The sequence below is a fragment of the Vipera berus genome (genome assembly GCF_964194415.1).
Source record: "Vipera berus genome assembly, chromosome: 7".
Classification (NCBI taxonomy): Eukaryota; Metazoa; Chordata; class Lepidosauria; order Squamata; family Viperidae; genus Vipera; species Vipera berus.
In genome coordinates this window covers 6578081-6600580 of record NC_138209.1, presented here as the reverse complement: position 1 = coordinate 6600580, position 22500 = coordinate 6578081, and the positions used below count along the sequence as shown (strand labels likewise).

Sequence of the window (22500 nt, the reverse complement as noted above, 5' to 3'; positions counted from 1 at the left end):
CATTACATCTTTCATCTTACATTAAGTAAACCGGTTAGCTTTTAAATCAATACTTTAACTTTGGATGTTGAGGACTACCTGTGTTTGAAAGACCTGGGACTTAGTTGGCTCCTGAGAGAGCTTTGAATTTTATCTCTGCCTTTTAAAAAAAAAAAAGAAAAAGAAAGAAAGTCAAACCTGCTACATTAGATAGTTTCTGAAGCTTATACTGCTATATTTTTGCTTCTAAGTTTTAGAATTGAGAACTGAGTGTGTTTAAGGGCTGCTATGAGTTTGCTGCAATGTTTAAGGCATCAGGTTAATAATACAAAGGTAATATACTCCTTGGTTGTATAAAGAGAGGCATAGAATCAAAATTATATGAAGTATTAGTAAAGTAAAGGTAAAGGTTCCCCCACACATGCGTGCTACTTGTTTCCTACTCTAGGGTCCGGTGCTCATCTCCGTTTCAAAGCCGAAGAGCCAGCACTTATCCGAGGACGTCTCTGTGGTCATGTGGCCAGCATGACTAGACGCCAAAGGCGCACGGAATGTTACCTTCCCACCGTAGTGGTCCCTATTTTTCTACTTGCATTTTTACGTACTTTCGAACTGCTAGGTTGGCAGAAGCTGGGATGGGTAACAGGCGCTCACTCTGTTACGTGGCACTCGGGATTCGACCTGCCAAACTGCTGACCTTCTGATCGACAAGCTTAGCGTCCTAACCCACTGAGCCACCACGTCCCGTGAAGTATTAGTACTGCCAGTGCTTTTTTTGTAAAAGAAAAAGGTGCCGGAACTCACACGTCATACAACCCGTCTGGCCTACCCTACAAGGTTCCATCCAAAAAAGGTGCCGGAACTCCGTTCTGGGTGTTCTATGAGAAAAAAAAGCCCTGAGTACTGCTTTATAAAACCTTAGTAGGGCCACATCTGGAATACTGCATCTAGTTTTGGTCACCACATTACAAAAAAAGATGATTAAAGGCTTGGAGACTAAAACATATGAAGAACGGTTGCAGGAATTGAGTATGGCCAGTCTAGAGAAAAGAAGGACTAGAGGGGGACATGATAGCAATGTTTCAGTATTTAAGGGTCTGTAACACCTCTACTCCGCGAGCTGCATTGGCTTCCGGTTGCCCTCCGGGTGAGATTCAAGGTGCTGGTGATGACCTATAAAGCCCTAAATGGCTTGGGTCTGGGATATTTGAGGGAACACCTGCTGCCGGCATCAAGTTCCCTTCGTCCAGTGCGCTCCCACAGGGAGGGTCTTCTCAGGGTGCCACCGGTAAGAGATTGCCGGCAGGTAACACCCAGGGATAGGGCCTTCTCAGTGGGGGTGCCTGCCCTTTGGAACCAGCTGCCAGTGGAGCTGAGGACTGCCCCTGACCTCCGTTCGTTCTGCCGGGGCCTGAAGACCTGGCTCTTCGAGCTCTCCGGCCCAGGCTGAGGATTAATCTTATTTTAACTGGGGTTTTATTTATGCAGGGACTAATATAATTTTTTTTAAAATTTGTTTTTAACTTTTGTATTTTGGTTTTTTAATCACCCTGTAAACCGCCCTGAGTCCTTCGGGAAAGGGCGGTATATAAATGTAATAAAATAAATAATAAATAAATAAATAAGAGAGGGGTCAACCTATTTTCCAAACCACCAGAAGGCACGACAAGAAACAACGGATGGAAACTAATCCAGGAGAGAAGCAGCCTGGAATGAAGGAGAAACTTCCTAACGGTGAGAACAATTAACCAGTGGAAGAGTTTCCCTTCAGACATTGAGGGTGCTTCATCACTTGAGGCATTTAAAAAGAGACCGGACAGCCACTTTGTCTGAAGGGATACAGGTTCTCCTGCTTGAGCAAGGGGTTGAACTAGAAGACCTCCGAGGTCTTATCCAGATCTATTGACTGAGGTTAGAAGCTGGGAGTTCTAGTCCTGCATTAGGCACAAAGTCAGGTGGATGACCTTGGGCCAGCCATTCTCTCTCAGCCCTAGGGAAAAAAGCAATGGCAAACCACTTCTCAAAGAAAGCTGAAAACTTCCAGGACTTGTTCAGGCGTTGCCAGGAGTCAACGCTGACTCAAAAGTGGAGACCGCTGGACACCTACTCCTTCGATGCTCGTTTTATAGAGAAATTCAGGGGGGGGGGAACATACCCTTCCAATAACCGATAGGTATCCTGGCCATTCTGACACTGCTCATCTCGAGTGGCTGCTTAAGGACGAACAGACCGTGATTACATTGCAGGTGACCAGATTCTGGGCAGCAGCAGCAGTGGGGATTCGTCGGAAACACGCGATTAACCCACCAGAGCTATTTTACATAAGTTAATGCAGCCAACCCTTTAGCGTTGTTGTTGTTCTTCTTCTTCTGCATTTGAGTATTTAACAGGCCTCACAGTTTTATGGATTGATATTGTAGTATAGTTAGGCCACACTGTGTTTTGCTCATGTGTAACTGACAGATGGGATGCAAAATTGTGATTTTAATCTAGATTTTATCTATATTATTATTATTATTAATGATAATAGTAATAATAATAGTAATAATAATAATAATAATAATAATAATAATAATAATAATAATAATAATAATATGAATGAGTTTCATGTTTTATGAATAAAAGTTTTACAATAATAATAATAAAGTTGGAAGGGACCTTGGAGGTCATCTAGCCAACCTCCTGCTCAGGCAGGAAACCCTATACCAGGGGTCGGCAACCTAAAAAAGGAAAAGAGCCACTGGGAACCGGTTCCATCACAAATTTAAAAAAGTGGGAGCCGCGTGTGTGTGTCCATGCACGCGCATGCACAAAAAACGTTTTGCGCATGCGCAAAACGGTTTTTTGTGCATGCGCGGACGCACGCGATTGCCATTTTTTTAAAGTGAGATGGAACCGGTACCCGGTTGCCCGACGGCGACAGCCCGTCTGCAAAGCTGCCACTTTCGGCAGCTTTGCAGACGGGCCGCGGCAGCTTCCTCAAAGAGCGGCACCGCTGCCCGTTCGCGCGGAGGTGCGCGCGCACCTCCGGTCATTCAGAGAGGTGCGCGCACACCTCCCGGAATGGGCAGGGGCGCCGCTCTTTGAGGAAGCTGCCGCGGCCCGTCTGCAAAGCTACCGAAAGCGGCAGCTTCGCAGACGGGCCGCGGCAGCTTCCTCAAAGAGCGGCACCGCTGCCCCTTCGCGCGGAGGTACACGCGCACCTCTCCAAACGGGTGGTGCCACTCTCCATTTGGAGAGGTGCGCGCGCACCGGGCGGCTGGGAGCCGCAGGAGACGGCTCAAAGAGCTGCATGCGGCTCCAGAGCCGCGGGTTGCCAACCCGTGCCCTATACCATTTCAGGCAAATGGCTGTCCAGTCTCCTCGTAAAAACTTCCACTGTTGGAGCATTCACCAATTCTGGAGGCAGGTTGTTCCACTGGTTAATTGTTCTAACTGTCAGGAAGTTTCTCCTTAGTTCTAGGTTGCTTCTCTCCTTGACTAGTTTCCATCCGTTGCTTCTTGTCCTGCCTTCAGGTGCTTTGGAGAATAGCTTGACTCCCTCTACTTTGGGGCAGCCCCTGAGATTTTGGAACACGGCTATCATGTTCCCCCTCGTCCTTCTCTTCATTAAATTAGACATACCCAATTCCAGCAGCCATTCCTTATATGTTTTAGCCTTACTTTACTTATTATTATTTTATTTCATTTTATTACTTATTATTTTAGTTTAGTTTTTTTTAAGGGATATTGCTTGAGTGTTTTTAAGTTGTTCTGGTCTTTGACTGTAATAAACTTACTTGACTTGACTCAAAGGCACAAAATACCTCTCAAAATCTCTTTAGTAAAGCATCACAAAGCCCTCCTGTTCACAGAAAACTGAGCAAGTGAGAATGTACCCCCTCGGGCTGATGAGCTCTGAGCTGAGAGAGTTTATTTTGGCACTGATCTGGGCTACTAAAGGGCATTTTTGTCCATCAAAGCCCACTTGATCAAAACCGCTGAAGTTCTTCACTTGCGGCGAAGTCGAGTTCTTTGAAGCTGTTCTTATCAGAGGTCACTGCACACAAGTCTTCGCAGGAATCCGGCTTCCTGTCGCTCTTGTGCTGAAGAGTTCTTCCCAGCTTTTGAAAACTTAAATTTCCTCAAAGAATACCTCAGATCAGGAACTAAATGTTGACTTGGGCTCACTGCTGTGAAAGGAGAGGATGGTCTCACGCTGAGCCAGCCGGGTGCTGCAGCTGCCAAAAAAGCCAACACAATGCTAGGCTGCATTAACAGAGGGATAGAATCGAGATCTCGTGAAGTGTTAATACCACTTTATAATGACTTGGTAGGACCATACTTGGAATACTGCATCCTGTTTTTGGTCAACACACAAAAAAAAAGTTGTTGAGAAGAGAAGAGCAACAAAAATGATCAGGGGACTGGAGGCTAAAACATATAAAGAGCAGTTGCTGGAATTGGATATGTCTAGTTTAATGAAAAGAAGGACAAGGGAGGACAGGATAGTAGTATTCCAGTATTTGAGGGGCTGCCCCTCGGACAAGCGCTGGGTCTTTGACTTTGAAACGGAGATGAGCACCGGCCCCTAGAGTCGGAAATGACTAGCACGCGTGTGCGGGGGAACCTTTACCTTTACCTTTATAAAAATGTCCTAAAACGTATTGAATCTTCTTTCTCTTTCATTTTCAGTATCAATCTATCCATTTCGGCACAATCTAAAAAATAATAATAATTCACTCTTCCTCTGTGGGTAAATCTTCATTTTTCCAATATTGAGCGAATACAATTCTCGCTGCATTTAATACATATAAAATTAGATACATACACTCTTTCTCACTGTTTCCTACCATTATGCCTAATAAAAATAATTCTGGCTTAAAATCTATATGTTTTGTTTAGTAATTTTCTCTAACCATATGTCCTACATATCCCATGGACAGTCGGTTGAAGAAGAATAAAGAAAGCTGAGAGAATTGAACTGTTCTAGGGCAAACGTTGCGAAGTGCAGAGCGTCTGGGATAGGGAGGAGAAGTCACCTGAATTTCCAGATTTTGAGCAGCTCTTCCATACTGAAAGCCGAAGTGGGCTTTTGAAGGAGTGGGGAAGGGGCACTTGAGCACTGTACCTTGCATTCCAGCTGGTCCAAAATCTTGCCTGGTGAGAAAGATGGCATGATCGTGATGTTCTGAGTGACCGGGGTCCGTTTTTTGTTGCTGATATGCCCAACGGCACACGTTCTCCAGGCTCCTGGAGGGGTTTCCTCGTTCAATTAGACTGACAGACTGGAAAATAAAACAACAACAACATACAAACAGGTTACAAACCAGTATGTTGTTTACATCATAACTGGTTAGCTTAGGATCTTCTTTCTTCTTTTCTCTCCCTCCCTCCCTAGATAGATGATAGATAAATAGATCTAGATAGATGATAGATTAGATATAAAATAAGATGATAGATAGATAGATAGATAGATAGATAGATAGATAGATAGATAGATAGATAGATAGATAGATAGATAGATAGATAGATGTTGTTAGTTGCGAAGTCATGTCCGACCCATCGCAACCCCATGGACAACGTTCCTCCAGGCCTTCCTGTCCTCTACCATCTTCTGGAGTCCATTTAAGCTCAGGCCTACTGCTTCAGTGACTCCATCCAGCCACCTCATTCTCTGTCGTCCCCTTCTTCTCTTGCCCTCAACCTTTCCCAGCATTAGGCTCTTCTCCAGTGAGTCCTTCCTTCTCATTAGGTGGCCAAAGTGTTTGAGTTTCAACTTCAGGATCTGGCCTTCTAAAGAGCAGTCAAGGGTTAATCTCCTCTAGTACTGACCGGTTTGATCACTAGATAGATAGATAGATAGATAGATAGATAGATAGATAGATAGATAGATAGATAGATAGATAGATAGATGGATGGATGGATGGATGGATGGATGGATGGATGGATGGATGGATGGACGGACGGACGGACGGACGGACGGACGGACGGACAGACAGACAGACAGACAGATAGACAGACAGATAGATAGATAGATCCTATTTTAACTATTATCCTTCTGAAGAACTGATGGAAGTACAGTGATGGAAGAGCAATACAAGATAAAGAATTTTTTTTTCTCAACTAGCAAGCAGAGGCCTTCATATAATGTATTACCCGCAGGCACCATGTCATAAAAGAACTACATTTATCACTAAGAACAACTTCATCCCAGTCCCATTTTTTTGCAACATTCCAGAATCTAAATGGATTCTTATCTCATACGCCTAAGTGTACACTGATTTGTAAGAACTGCCCCCCCCTAGAAAAGATGGCTGCTGTCCAGGCTGCATCAGGATTTACTTTAGGGAATCTCTGTATTTTGTAAGCACAGATTTATATTTGGGAGGACATATTTTCCCCCTTTTTTAAAAAAATAAATAAATCCAAGCCTTTGGATCTGCTTGTTAAAGCTTCGTATTAGAAGCTTTGCAGGAACTATTATCTCAACCCGTTTATATTCTTTCGGGAAAAATAACAAGCTGGGGGTCCTTCAACTGGAACAAACATCTCATGAGGAAGACCAGATACTCAACGGAGGAAACCAAGCAAGAATGTTTTGCCTGGTATTCCTGATTAAGTTATTCCATTTCTAAAATGACTCTGAGGACAGTGACCCGCTAAATTTATACCCCCTAGCACACTGTCCTGGAAACCCACAACGTACTGTATATACACGAGAGTTGTGCGCCAATGTAAAAAATACAGAGTAAATATTTATTAGCTTTGGTGGAAGTCACCCAACCGTCTGATATTCTTCTGCTAAATTATGCAGCAATGTTCTAAATGAATAATTGACAATAAAGGCTGCCTAACAGTATAATGTATTTATTTCTCTACCCGATGTTAGCATCCAGAGCTTGGATTTTTGTTTGGCTTTGTTTACAGGGAGGTAAACAAGAGGCACTGTATACAGGATGATCTGGGGAGACATTTTCTTAGAGAGGGGCATCTTTTTTTAAATTATTTTTGAGGAAATAACCCCCAAAGAGCACAGCTGAAAATTATTCCTTTTGCTTGGAAATTCTCATGGTGCAGTTCTGGGGCCCTCTGGGGGAATGCTCCCTCACTCCTTCTAAAAGCAAAATCAAATAATGATAGGGGAAGATATCAACGCGCTTGGGGGGAAATGACATTTTTCAACTCATCGCCACCACCATCATTTTAGGCATTTTTGTCCATCCACTGCAGGATGAAGGCCTCTTCCGCACGCTTCCAACCCCTACGGTCCTGATCTTCCTTTTGCCAATTGAGCCCGCCATACTTGCTGAGGTCATCGATCTATCTTTTCAACGGTATTCTTAAAAAGCAAGGTAATAACGGACATCACCCTGCATGTTGTACTGAGTCATGCGTGACCATCAATATTCTACCGAGTGCTATTGTGAATCCTGCCATTTGCGGCTTATTTAATAAGCCATAAGGCGGATCGTGGCGTGGTACGTCTATGGCTAAGATCAAGTGTGGCATTGTCGAGCATGATACATGCGTCCCTTGGTGCCGTCTGAGCTTGGCTGTTTTCTTCCAGACATTTCATCATCAGGGCTAGAAAGGAGTGGGATTTGTGGAGAGGAGGAGGAGGAGGAGGAGGAGGACTGTGGGGTCCTTGGTGCTCTCTGAGCTTGGTTGTTTTCTTACAGATGGTTCATTGCCTAACTGATGGGAGCATCCCGATGCTCCCATATTACACCCCTCCTGCGTGAGCTGCATTGGTTACCGGTTGTCCTCCGGGTGAGATTTAAGGTGCTGATACTTACCTTTAAAGCCCTACATGGCTTAGGCCCGGGATACTTGCAGGACCATCTGCTGCCAGAAACGACTTCCCATCGCCCAGTACGCTCACACAGAGAAGGCCTCCTCAGGGTGCCGTCGGCCAGACAATGTCGGCTGGCGACCCCCAGGGGGAGGGCCTTCTCTGTGGGGGCTCCTGCCCTGTGGAATCAGCTCCCCTTTGAGCTCCGGATGGCCCCTGACCTCTGGTCCTTCCATCGTGACCTTAAGACACTTCTTTTCCAACAGGCCAACCTGGACTGATGATAAGGGGTTTTAATATGGTTTTAATGTTTTATTAGTTTTAGTTGGGGCTAGGTATAGTTTAATTTCTTCTTAATATTTGTATCTTATTTTTATTTTATTGTTGTTAGCCGCCCTGAGTCCTTCGAGAGATAGGGCGGCATATAAGTCCCAATAAATAACCAGTGGAACAACCTGCCTCCAGAAGTGGTCAATGCTCAAACACTGGAAGTTTTTAATAAGAGACTGGCCAGCCACTTGTCTGAAATGGTATAGGGTTTCCTGCCTTAGCAGGGGGTTGGACTAGATGACCTCCAAGGTCCCTTCCATCTTCTTCTTCTTCTTCTTCTTCTTCTTCTTCTTCTTCTTCTTCTTCTTCTTATTATTATTATTATTATTATTATTATTATTATTATTATTATTATTATTATTATTATTATTATTATTATTATTATTATTATTATTATATAAATAAACTAGGTAACATCATCAGTGCTGGAAAGGAGTGGGATTTGTGGGGAGGAGGAAGAGGAGGAGGACTGTGGGGTCCTTGGTGCTCTCTGAGCTTGGTTGTTTTCTTGCAGACGTTTCATGACCCAACTAGGTAACATCATCAGGGCTAGAAAGGAAGGGAATTTGCAGAGAAGAGGAGGAGGAGGAGGAGGAGGAGGAGGAGGAGGAGGAGGAGGAGGAGAATTGTGGTGTCCTTGGTGCTCTCTGAGGTTGTTTTCTTTCAGACGTTTCATTACCCAACTAAGTAACATCATCAGGGCTAGTAAGGAATGAGCTTTGCACTCAGCTTATATTCTAGTGGCTTGCCTTGTCGGTGTTGGTGGAAGCGGTCTTGTTGTTTCACTCCCATTCCCACCAACACTGACAACGCAAATCACTTGGATGTAAACAAAGACCAAACCCCACTCCCTTCCAGCACTGATGGTGTTAGCTAGTTGGGTAATGAAACGTCTGCAAGAAAATACCAAGCTCAGAGACCCCACAGTTCAACCCCGAGCTACAAATATTCTTTTCTATCCATGATATATGACCTGAGTAACATACAAGCAGCCATGAATTGTTTTAATCATAGCTTACCGAATTAACTATAATGATTGGGATCATCTGGCGTGCTAAGTCCAAACCAAACCCATTATGTATTTGGATGGGATCATAAGATCTTGCTCCGTTGACCCATAAGGCGTCTTTGCGTGCAGTAGACAGATGAACCCTTCACCTGGTTTACTTACCTTGGCATAACCTAGCATCATCATACGAACCAGCACAACATTTATGTGGATGCCCAGGGATTCATCGTGATAAATTTCATTCACCTAAAGAGAAGAAAGAGAAAGGGAAGAACAACAACAACCCAAATCCTTAGTAATGAGATAGTCAAGAAAAACGTGGATTGAAGACTCCACATTGATTGATTGATTGATTCATTCATTCATTCATTCATTTTATCTAACAGCCCATCTCCTGAGGTGGCTGACATTTGCAAAAAAACTATAAAAACATCCAGAATAAATATACATCATAGCCGTCGAGGCAGTTCATCAGTTCACAGTAAAGTCAAGAAATGGGACCTTTAATGCATTCAGTGTCCAGATCATAGCCAAATTTTTAAACCCTTTTAAAAGCCCAATGGGGTTGGGGCCATCCTAATCGCTGAGGGAAGGATGTTCCACAGGGCCAGTGCAGAAAAGTCCCCGTCTACAAGTCCCCATAGCTGACACTCTTTGGCTGATCTATAATATGCCCAATCTGCCAGATAGAATTGGACGGGTAGAAATTCTTAGGGGGGAAAAAACAGCCCCTCAGATAATTCGCAATCTGTGTCAGATAGAAGGTACAAACTAGAAGCCCTTGTTTAGGTGTACTTTTTTTTAATAAAGGGTAAATGATCCGGGGCTTATGTATGGTCCAGGACCTCACTAACTGGCCAAGCTTTACCTTTCTCTTTCTAGATTACAGCCAGCTGTTCCAGTTATTTACAGGAAACTTCTAATGCACTTTAGTAACTGGAGATACCAACTTTCTTTCAGTCAGGACCAACATTGGAGGCTACCAGTAAATGGGGCTGAAACAAGCAGAGATCCTGAGCAAAGCCTAATTGTATGGGATTCTCTTTATTTAATTTAATTTAATTTAATTTATTGAGATTTGTATACCGCCCTTCTCCCAAAGGGACTCAGGGCGGTTCACAGGGCATAAATATAAATAACAATACAAACATTAAAAGACAATTAAATCAGTGCCCAAGTTAAAACAAGAATAATAAAACAAGTCTATAAAAAAAACCCATGTACCCCCATCAGGCCAGACCCGCTAGTTCAAATAAATGGGTCTTCAACCCGCGACGGAAGGATCGGAGGTCTGATGCCATCCGGAGCTCAACCGGCAGTTGGTTCCATAACGCCGGAGCACCCACAGAGAAGGCCCTCCCCCTGGGGGCCACCAGTCAACATTCCTTGACAGGAGGCACCCTGAGGAGGCCCTCTCTGTGGGCGCGCACAGGGCGGAGGGGAGTCGACGCCGGCAGCAGGTGGTCCTCGAGGTATCGCGGACCCATGCCATGTAGGGACTTAAAGATCATAACCAAAACCTTGAACCTTACCCGGAAGACAACTGGTAACCAATGCAGCTCATGGAGCAAAGGTGTAACATGGGAGTACCGGGAAACTCCCAAGACAACTCTCGCGGCCGCATTCTGTACCAGTTGGAGCCTCCGAGTAGTCTTCAAGGGAAGTCCCATGTAGAGAGCATTACAGTAGTCTAGGCGAGAGGTCACGAGCGCATGAGTGACCGTACATAAGGCCTCCCGGTCCAGATAGGGCCGCAACTGGCGCACCAGGCGAACCTGGGCAAAAGCCCCCCTAGTCACGGCCACTATGTGATCCTCCAAAGTGAGTCGTGAATCTAGGAGGACTCCCAAGTTGCGAGCCCTATCCACAGGGGGTAAAAGCTCACCCCCCATAGAAAGAGATGGAACATCCCAGGTGTCCCGGGAAGCCGGAATGTACAGCCACTCAGTCTTGTCAGGGTTGAGTTGAAGTCTGTTCCTCCCCATCCAGACCCGAACCGCCTCCAGGCAACGGGACATCACAGCGAGGGCATCACTGGGGTGGTTTGGGGTCGAAATAAAAAGTTGGGTATCATCAGCATATTGATGATACCCAACTCCAAAACCACGAATGATCTCACCCAGCGGTTTCATATAGATGTTGAACAGGAGAGGCGAGAGGACCGACCCCTGAGGAACTCCACAAGCGAGAGTCCTAGGGGTCGACCTCTGCCCCCCTGCCAACACCGACTGCGAGCGTCCCAGGAGATAGGAGGAGAACCACTGAAAAACCGTGCCTCCCACTCCCAATCTCCTGAGACGCTGCAGCAGGATACCATGGTCGATGGTATCGAAAGCCGCCGAGAGGTCTAATAGGACTAGGACAGAGGAATATCCCCTATCCCGAGCCCTCCAGAGATCATTCACCAGAGCGACCAATGCCATCTCCGTGCTGTGCCCGGGCCTGAAACCTGATTGGTAAGGGTCCAGATAATCCGCTTCATCCAGGACCAGAGGGAGCTGATGCGCCACCACACTCTCAACAACCTTCGCAAGAAAGCGAAGGTTGGAGACTGGACGAAAGTTGTTCAATACAGCTGGGTCCAAGGCAGGCTTCTTGAGGAGAGGTCTCACCACCGCCTCCTTCAAGATGGTGGGGAAATAACCCTCGCTCAAAGAAGCAGATATAACTGCCTGGAGCCAGCCTCGTGTCCTCTCCCTAGCTGCATAAATCAGCCAAGAAGGGCACGGATCCAATAAACATGTGGTGGAACTCAGCTTCCCCATAATCCTGTCCACTTCATCAGGGGTCACAGAATCAAACTCCTCCCAGATAACATTGACAAGACCGCCCGTGTCCTGATCGCCAGACTCTGCCCAGCTGGAGTCCAAACCGGTCCGAATCCGAGCGATTTTATCCGACAGATGTTGACTAAACTCCTCGGCACGACCCTGCAAGGGATCCTCCCTCACCTCCTGATTAAGAAGGGAGCGAGTCACCCTAAACAAGGCGGCCGGGCGATTATCTGCGGACGCGATGAGGGTGGAGAAGTAGTTACACCTCGCCTCCCTCATCGCAGCGAGATAAGACCTAATGTAGGTTCTTAACCGCAATCGGTCGGGTTCAGATCGGCTGGACCTCCAGCAGCTCTCTAGGCCCCGTTTCCGACGCTTCATCTCCCGGAGCTCCGCGGAGAACCATGGAGCTCGCTGGGATCTGCGCCGGGTCAGGGGCCGCAAGGGTACAACCCGGTCGAGTGCCTCAGTGGCTGCCCTTTCCCAGGCTTCCACTAAGGCATCCGCCGAGCTGTGAGCAATGGAGGCAGGTGGGGACCCCAGCACCGCTTGGAACCTATCAGGATCCATTAGGCGTCTGGGGCGGTACCATCTAGTTGGTTCCGTACCCCCACGGCGGGGGGTGGCAAAATGGAAGACCAGCCGCAGGAGGTGATGATCGGTCCATGACAGGGGCATAATAAATGGAGAGCCCCCACCAAGATCATCCAACCACCGTCCAGATAAGAAAATCAGGTCAAGGGTGTGGCCTCCCTCATGAGTTGGTTCAGAAATTACCTGCGTCAGGTCCATGGCCGTCATGGAAGCCATGAACTCCCGAGCAAGCTCAGATGAACCTCCCAGGGATGGTAGGTTGACGTCTCCCAAAACTATAAGTTTGGGGAACTCAACCACCAACCCCGAGAGGATATCGAGCAGCTCGGGCAGGGCTGCCGCTACGCGACTAGGCGAAATGTACACGAGCAGCAAGCCCAACTGCGCCCCAGAGCCAAATCTCATAAAGAGAGACTCACACCCGACTATCTGAGGAACGGTGGTCTCCCGCGGACATAAGGTCTCCCTAACGATCACCGCCACACCCCCACCCCTACCCTGAGCTCGAGGCTGGTGTAGCACCCGGAAGCCTGGTGGGCAAAGGTCAACCAAAGGGACCCCACCCTCTGGGCCCAACCAAGTCTCCGTGATGCAAGCCAGGTCCGCATGCTCACCCTCCACTAAATCCCTAACAAGGGGAGCTTTGTTAACCACGGACCTGGCATTCAGGTACACCAGCCGGAGCTCAGGAGGCTGCACATCCTCGCTCCCGGAACCTCGGGAAAGAAGCAGAGGGTCGGAGCGCCCCACCGCTTGCAAATAGCGGAGACGGCGCTCCCGGTAACGATATGGCCCCCTGTCTATCCGCCTGCTGCCGTTCCCCGTCGTGGGAATTGGTAATCCCACGACCCGCTCATGAGCCCCAGAGACAACGACCCCTCGTCCTCCCCCCGCGCAGTCAGACCCAAGTCTGGCCTGAACTATGGTTGATTGGCCATAGTTTTATTTATCTTTTCAACACTATGCCTTCCTTCCTTCCTTCCTTCCTTCCTTTCCTTTCCTTTCCTTTCCTTCCTCCCTCCTTTCCTCCCTCCCTCCTTCCCTCCCTTCTCTCTCTTTTTCTTTCTCCCTCCCTCCCTTCCTTCTTCCTTCCTTCCTCCTTTAATTCCTTCGTCCCTACCTCAATTCTCCCTCCCTCCCTCCCTCCCTCCCTCCCTCCTTTCTTTCTTTCTTTCTTTCTTTCTTTCTTTCTTTCTTTCTTTCTTTCTTTCTTTCTCTTTCTCTCTCTCTCCCTCCCTCCCTCCCTCCTTTCATTCCTTCCTCCCTACGTAAATTCTTCCTTCCTCCTCCCCTTCCTCCTCTTTCTTTCTTTCTTTCTTTCTTTCTTTCTTTCTTTCTTTCTTTCTTTCTTTCTTTCCTTCTTTCTTTCTTTCTTTCTTTTGCCACCCATTTCATGCAACTCTCGGCAGCTTGTTGTTGTTGTTAGTTGCAAAGTCGTGTCCGACCCTTCACGACCCCATGGACAATGTTCCTCTGGGCCTTCCTGTCCTCTACCATCTTCTGGAGTCCATTTAGGCTCATGCCTGCTGCTTCAGTTACTCCATCCAGCCACCTCATTCTCTGTCGTTCCATTCTTCTCTTGCCCTCAATCTTTCCCAGCATTAGGCTCTTCTCCAGTGAGTCCTTCCTTCTCATTAGGTGGCCAAAGTCTTTGAGTTTCAACTTCAGGATCTGGCCTTCTAAAGAGCAGTCAGGGTTGATCTCCTCTAGGACTGACCGGTTTGATCGCCTTGCAGTCCAAGGGACTCGCAGGAGTCTTCTCCAGCACCAGAGTTCAAAGGCCTCAATTCTTTGGCGCTCAGCCTTTCTTGTGGTCCAACTTTCACTGCCATACATTGCAACTGGGAAGACCATAGCCTTGACGATACGCACTTTTGTTGACAGGGTGATGTCTCTGCTTTTTAGTGTGCTGTCTAGATTTGCCATGGCTTTCCTTCCCAGGAGCAAGCATCTTTTAATTTCTTGGCTGCAGTCCCCATCTGCGGTGATCTTGGAGCCCAGGAAAATAAAATCTGTCACTACCTCCATTTCTTCCCCATCTATTTGCCAGGAATTGAGAGGGCCAGATGCCATGATCCTGGTTTTCTTAATGTTTAGTTTCAACCCAACGTTTGTACTCTCCTTCTTCACCTGCAACAAGAGGCTCTTTAGTTCTTCTTCACTTTCTGCCATTAGAGTGGTATCATCTGCATATCTTAGGTTGTTGATGTTTCTTCCAGCAATCTTAATTCCAACTTTTGATTCATCTAGTCCCACCTTCCTCATGATGTGCTCTGCATATAAGTTAAATAGGCAGGGCGACAGTATACAGCCTTGCCGGACTCCTTTCCCAATTTTGAACCAATCAGTGGTTCCGTGTCCAGTTCTCACTGTTGCTTCTTGGCCCGCATATAGGTTTCTCAAGAGACAAATAAGATGGTCTGGTATGCCCATCTCTTTAAGGACTTGCCACAGTTTGTTATGATCCACACAATCAAAGGATTTAGCATAGTCAATGAAGCAGAAGTAGATGTTTTTCTGGAACTCTCTAGCTTTCTCCATGATCCAGCGTATGTTAGCAATTTGATCTCTAGTTCCTCTGCCTCTTCGAAATCCTGCCTGTACTTCTGGTAGTTCTCGATCCACATACTGCTGGAGTCTAGCTTGTAGGATTTTAAGCATAACTTTACTAGCACGTGAAATGAATGCAATGGTGCGATAGTTTGAACATTCGGCATCTTACAATATGATAAAAGCAAAAATGCAAACCATTAAATATTCAAACTTCTTTCTCTGAAACTCCCTTGTTTTTGCTTTGCTTTGTTTGGAAAGCACCTCTCCATTCCCTAAAATTATGTTTTCACAGCAACCACAACTTTTTAATTTGTGGTCTTCAAGGGCAACTTTTGTTGCTGAAACGCTCCTCTGTTGCTTAAAATGCAGCATGACTCTGACACTGGAAAATTGAATGACTCTTGAAAGCAACACCCATTTTTGCATTTATTTGGTGCTAACAGCTAAGAGAACAGTCTTCTTAACCCCGGAATCACTTTGAAGAAGAAAACATGAATTATGGAATGAAGTGACCAAAGCTTTTTCAAATGCCAATATTCTAAAAGCATCAAAAATGCAATGAGAAAGGTCAGGACAAGAAGCAACGAGTGGAAACTAATCAAGGAGAGAAGCAACAGAGAACTCAGGAAAAATTTCCTGATAGTGAGAACAATTAATCAGCGGAACAACTTGCCTGCCGAAGTTGTGGGTGCTCCAACACTGGAGGGCTTTCAAGAAGAGACTGGACAGCCATTTGTCTGAAATGGTCCAGGGTTTCCTGCTTGAGCAGGGGTTATTCTGTTACTAAATGAATGGTCATAAGTGCAGGACTACCTATACCGGGGGGTCTTCAAACCTGGCCCCTTTGATGACTTGTGGACTTCAACTCCCAGAATTCCTCAGCCAGGCACGCTGGTTGAGGAATTCTGGGAGTTGAAGTCCACAAGTCATCAAAGGGCCAGGTTTGAAGATCCCTGCTATAGACTTTAAGAGGAGTGGACTTCAACTCCCAGAATTCCTCAGCCAGGCACGCTGGTTGAGGAATTCTGGCAGTTGAAGTCCACAAGTCATCAAAGGGCCACGTTTCAAGACTCCTGCCCTATACCACATCCAAAGCACAGCACTGTGCTAAGAGAAATAGGATAATCAGACAGACCAACCATCTGTGAAGTTTCTCATTGAAACCTACCTACAGACAGATGGAGTGTTCTTTGATTACAAGTTCAAACCTATCCTCTCATTTATTTTATTTTATTTATTTTTATTTTTATTCCATTTATATCCTGCCCTTCTCCGAAGACTCAGGGCGGCTTACAAGCTTAGCAGTAGCCTTCATTCTATGTATATGCCTGCTTGTTAGGGCTTTCACACACACACCCCAAGCGGCATTATTACAAATTCAGCTTAATTGCCCCCAACAATCTGGGTCCTCATTTTACCTACCTGGGAAGGATGGAAGGCTGAGTCAACCTTGAGCCTGGTGGGATGCGAACCTGCACTAATTGCAGGCAGCTGGTGTTACTTAAGGAGGCATTAGCCCACTGCCCACTGCTCCACCAAGGCTCTAGAGAATTCCTTAACTTCAGGTGTCTGCTACAAATCCCTATCTCCGTTCCATTATAGAAGTAGCCTTCTTCTAGATCAGGGGTCTTCAAACTTGGCCCTTTTATGACTTGTGGACTTCAACTCCCAGAATTCCTCAGCCTGTGTGCCTGGCTGAGGAGTTCTGGGAGTTGAAGTCCACAAGTCATCAAAGGGCCAAGTTTGAAGACCTGATATAGACTTTAAGAGGAGTGGACTTCAACTCCCAGAATTCCTCAGCCGGCGTGCCTGGCTGAGGAATTCTGGGAGTTGAAGTCCACAAGTCATCAAAGGGCCAAGTTTGAAGACCTGATATAGACTTTAAGAGGAGTGGACTTCAACTCCCAGAATTCCTCAGCTGGCGTGCCTGGCTGAGGAATTCTGGGAGTTGAAGTCCACAAGTCATCAAAGGGCCAAGTTTGAAGACCTCTGTGCTAGATGTTCCACTTTCTAATCTTACCTGTAGACTGTAGACCTGTAGACTGTCTTCCTGACAGTCTCTCACCCAAAAGTGAGGGGATCCAGCCCTTGGTAGCTTTCCCAAGATTATCCACGATCAATTGGAGGCTTAAGGGACCGAGGTCTTTATTTCTCCCACACTAAAACAAGAAAAATATTGCACTCACAATGTTCATCAGGGTGAGAAGGTAGTTCTGCACGTGTTCTTTGCCATGAAATCGGACCACCGAGTCATCTACTCCGAGGAGAACCTCAATATTGTAGTCATTTTCTCCGGTGTGTCTGCGTCGCCTCAGTGTTTCGTTCAGTTCCTGCTCTATGCTTGCATAAGTGGACTCCAGGCGGAGCAGATCAGATTCTGAGTGGAAGGGAGGAAATAAATCCAAGGATTAGAAGTTAATTACCATTATCCACAGCTGGACCGTTGTTCTCCACAGAGGATATCCCACATATGTAATAGAGATGTTGTCAGCTCAGAAAGGAAACACCACACGCACATTCTGGGATTGCATCTGTACATTCGTTCATCTGGAATCTTAGACGGTGAGACTCAACGTCAAGAGAATGATTAAGCAACATAAATTCAGTCAGAGATTAATCCAGAACAGCTCTGATCTTTATCCAGGATGACTGAATCTGATTCTTTACTGATATTATTTTTGCTGCTTATCTGGAGACTGTGAAGACTCAAGAGCACCTCAACAGAGTTTTAACACTTCCTCAATTGTGGATCTTCAGAATCTAGGCCCACTGGTGTTTCTCAGCACCTCTAGACATTATTTAGTTATTAGATTTTTTTTAATCCTGCCTTTATTACTTTAACTGAAGGCAACAGACATACATTATGCTTCTTTCTCCTCCAATTTTCCCCACAATAACCCTGAGAGGTAGGTTAGTGGCTGGCCCAAAGTCATACAGTTGGCTTGGTTTCGTAAGGAGGACTAAAACTCAGAGTCTCTTGCTGCTTGGCCCAAACTCACCTAGCTGGCTTTCAATTCCTAAGGTGGGACTACAACTCACTGTCTCTTAGTGATTGGTCTAAGTCACCCAACCAGCTTTCATGCCTAAGGTAGGACTAGAACTCACCGTCTCCTGGTTTCTCGGCCGGCACCTTAACCACTACACCAAACTGGCTATTGAAAAAGATATTCACGCAGGAAGCATCAATAAGAGAAGTGTTTCCATGGCTGTTAACGCAAGACTAGGAAGCAATTACATACACTGGCAAAAGAGCAATTATTATAACCAGGGCTTTTTTTCTCATAGAACACTCAGAACGGAGTTCCGGCATCTTTTTTGGATGAAACCTTGTAGGGTAGGCAAGGCAGGTTGTATGACATGTGTGAGAATCAAATGCACAGGTATAGTATAGGTGGTACCTTGCTCAATAGTAGTAACTGTGAGAGGGATCTCGGAGTCCTAGTAGGCAATCACTTCAATATGAGCCAGCAGTGTGCTGCAGTGGCCAAAAAAGCCAACACAGTGCTAGGCTGTATTAACAGAGGGATAGAATCAAGATCAAGTGAAGTACTAATACCACTTTACAATGCTTTGGTAAGGCCACACCTGGAATACCGCATCCAGTTTTGGTCACCACGATGTAAAAAAGATGTCGAGACTCTAGAAAGGGTACAGAGAAGAGCAACAAAGATGATTGGGGGACTGGAGGCTAAAACATATAGGGAACGGTTGCTGGAATTGGGTATGTGTAGTTTAACGAAGAGAAGAGTGAGGGGTGACATGATAGCAGTGTTCCAATATCTCAGGGGCTGCCCCAAAGAAGAGGGAGTCAAGCTATTCTCCAAAGCACCTGAAAGCAGGACAAGAAGCAACGGATGGAAACTAGTCAAGGAGAGAAGCAACCTAGAACTAAGGAGAAACTTCCTGACAGTTAGAACAATTAACCGGTGGAACAACCTGCCTCCAGAGGTGGTGAATGCTCCAACACTGGAGGTTTTTAAGAAGAGACTGGACAGCCATTTGTCTGAAATGGTCTAGGGTTTCCTGCCTGAGCAGGGGGTTGGACTAGATGACCTTCCAACTTATTATTATTATTATCAGTTCCGGCACCTTTTTCTTTTACAAAAAAGCACTGATTATAACCCTCATTCTCACTAAAGCTAGCAAAAAGAAAATTAGGGAAATAAACTGTAGCTAACATGCTCATTTTGAGAAACAGGCAAAGCAAGCTTCTGTTTATTTAAATCAAAGCAAATGAATGAAAGAATAGACACTTGGAATAAGGTTTGAAGAATATCATGATCACATGACTGCTGGATGCTACAAACTGCTGCAGATGCAAATTGGTTGCCAAGCAACCAAAATGTCATGATGTGGTTTATGGGGTGTGTGGCTAACTTCAAAATCAGGTCGTAAGTAGCTCTGGGGAGACCCGTCGTAACTTCAAATGGTCACTAAGCGGCCAGTCATTATTCTGAGGACTACCTGTATTTTTAAAATGTCATGGCAGACTTTCCAGAACCCAGCTGAAATTCTGACCACTGCATCTGAAAAAGGAATCTTAGCATCTTTTAAAAAACTAATTGCCTTGGTCCATATGTTGCTCTAAATCAGGGGTCTTCAAATCTGGCAACTTTTAAGACTTGTGGACTTCAACTCCCAGAATGCCCCAGCCAGCATTAAAGAGACCACTCTGTTGTCGTTCTAGATCAGAGGTCTACAAACCTGGCAACTTTAAGACTTCTGGACTTCAATTGATCTTTCTGGCCTGGACTGAGGGGGTTTTAATTTAACTTTAAATTTTAAATTTTAATTTGTTTTAATTGTGGGCTAGTCTTAATTTAATTCTATTTTAATTGTATTTATTTGTATTGTTTAATTTGCCCTGTAAACCGCCCTGAGTCCTTCGGGAATAGGGCGGTATATAAAATCAATCAATCAATCAATCAATAAATAAATTCCCAGAATTCCCCAGCCAGCATTAAAGAGACAGCTCTGTTGTCGTTCTAGATCAGAGGTCTGCAAACTTGGTAACTTTAAGACTTGTGGACTTCAACTCCCAGAATTCCTCAGCCAGCAGATCAGTCCACAAGTCTTAAAGTTGCCGAGTTTGGAGACCCCCTGCACTCACCTTTGGCTTTGTGCAACTATTGTAGGGTTAATTGGAAAAACCAGCCTTTGCATGATTGCTGCTACATGCGAAGCCATAAAACATGGTTTACAGAGCACAAGAATTTGTTTCTGTTCATGCTTTGGCACATCTGCATGCAGACCTCATGAGGTCATCTCAATTGACACCCCTCTCCCCAGTTTTAGAGCTGATTAGCCTGGAAAGAGAACCCACTTATGCAATGTGAAAATTAACCCCTTTCTCACCCTTTTCCTCAACATATGTCTGCTAGTGCTCCCGAAAAGCAAGTGAATATTGCTTTTGGATATTAAAAGTGAAGCTTGCTATGCAATTAACAAGTCAGGCCTGTATTTTGTTATCTGGTGCTGGGTGAAGTGTCTTTGCTTCGAGCAGTATAATTAGAGGCTTCCACTGATTTTATACATCAAAGCCTTACCATCTACCATCAGCTGAACTTAGCAAACCTTAGCAACGAAACACACCAACCGTTGGAGATTCAGCTGCAGTTTATTCCCTGCCTAGCACATTATCCAGATCAGAAAGCGTGCAGAATCCAAAGCGTGCACCCGTATGCTTGATCAAAAGCTTAATGACTGCATCAAAAGGAACCCAATCATTGCTGCGGTCCCCTTTCCATGTTTTCCAACTGAATTGCCTTTGGCTAAGTTGAATCTTTCTGGCTCAGAGGCAGTCTGAAAACTTATCAAAGTTGGACCGGCTTTTGAAAATTTCACAGGGGAACCTGCTGTTGCAGTGTTTTGGGTGTATTAACTGTGAATGGTTCCTTCGCCCTATCTGTCGGTCTGTGTTAGCATTGCTTTATACTCCTTTGGTAAGGCCACGCTTGGCATATGGCATCCGATTTTGGTCACCACAATGCAAAAAAAGATGTTGAGACTCTAGAAAGAGTGCAGAGAAGAGCAACAAAGGTGATCAGGGGACTGGAGGATAAAACTTTGATGAACAGATGCAGAAACTAAGTTTAGTCTAACAAAGAGAAGGATTAGGGAGTGACATGATACGGGTCACGGTCTACAACTATTTGAGAGATAAGAGAGAGGTCAACCTGTTACCCAAAGCACCTGAGGACAGGACAAGAAGTAACAGACAGAAATTCAACCTAGAATTAAGAAGAAATTTCCTAACAGTGAGAACAGTTAATCAGTGGAACAGCTTGCCACTGGAAGTTGTGGGTGCTCCATCATTGAGGTTTTTAAGAAGAGATTGGACAGCCATTTGTCCAGAATGATGTAGAGTCTATACCAGAGGTCTTCAAACTTGGCCCTTTTATGACTTGTGGACTTCAACTCCCAGAATTTCTCAACCAGGCACGCTGGGTGAAGAATTCTGGAAGTTGAAGTCCACAAGTCATCAAAGGGCCAAGTTTGAAGACCCCTGGTCTATAACGATGATATAGGGTCTATACCAATGGTATATAGGACTAGGGGTGACATTTATTTTGTTTTTATTTTTATTTTATTAAATTTATATACCGCCCTATACCCGTAGGACTCAGGGCGGTTTACAGGGAAAATTAAAAACATAACATACAAAAATTAAAATCAATTAAAACAATTAATTAATTCAAGTCCCTGAAATTTAAAACTAAAACCCAATAAAAAATTAAAACCCCTCAGCCTGGGCTAGACAGCTCGAAGAGACAAGTTTTCATGATACCACTGTATCAATATTTGAGGGGGCTCCTACAAGGATGACAAGGGTCCAGCTATTTTCCAAAGCACCAAAAGGCAAGACAAGAAACAACGGTTGGAAAAAAACCAACGAGAGAAGCAACCTAGAAATAAGGAGAAATTTCCTAACGGTGAGAGCAATCAACCAGTGGAATGGCTTGCCTCCAGAAGTTGTGGGTGCTCCATCACTGGAGGCTTTCAAGAAGAGACTGGACAGCCATTTGTCTAAAATGGTATAGGGTCTCCTGCTCAAGCGGTGGGGTTGGACTAGATGACCCCAGAGGTCCCTTCCAACTCTATTATTCTATATTCTCAACTCAATAGTCCCTCAGTTTCTTTCCTTGACATCCCCGCCTCAAACATTGAGATTTTCCTGGACCTGAGAAAGTTAGCGTCACAAACTAGCGTCACAATTCAACCTCAGCAATTTTCAGGCTCAAAAATAAAAAATAAAGAATGCACGGCTGGTATAGCATACAAGTGGGAAATTTAGAGCCTGGCTCTCTTGTTTCTAAAAATTGCTGCGACTGACCGGCAGAGGTTTGCTGGGGTGCCACGTCCAGTGGAAATATAGAATCAAGCCTACTTATGGGATGAATGAGAGACCCCGAACAGGCAGGGCAGAACAAAAAAGTACAGCAGTCTATCCCACACCGGGCTGGTGGGTTTGGCTGCCATTTCCCTCT

General features: G+C 45.4%; 1 protein-coding gene across 1 annotated transcript in view; it reads right to left on the bottom strand.

Annotated features, from left to right (window-relative positions):
* Window positions 1-22500, bottom strand: part of ADAMTS3 (ADAM metallopeptidase with thrombospondin type 1 motif 3) — a gene marked incomplete at both ends in the record, with an annotated part of 151262 nt that overhangs the window by 43191 nt on the left and 85571 nt on the right. Inside the window, 3 exons of the mRNA XM_081333324.1 lie at window positions 5090-5246; window positions 9255-9338; window positions 17200-17390. Coding sequence (XP_081189450.1) covers window positions 5090-5246; window positions 9255-9338; window positions 17200-17390 — 432 coding nt within the window. The remainder of the gene's footprint in view (window positions 1-5089; window positions 5247-9254; window positions 9339-17199; window positions 17391-22500) is intronic.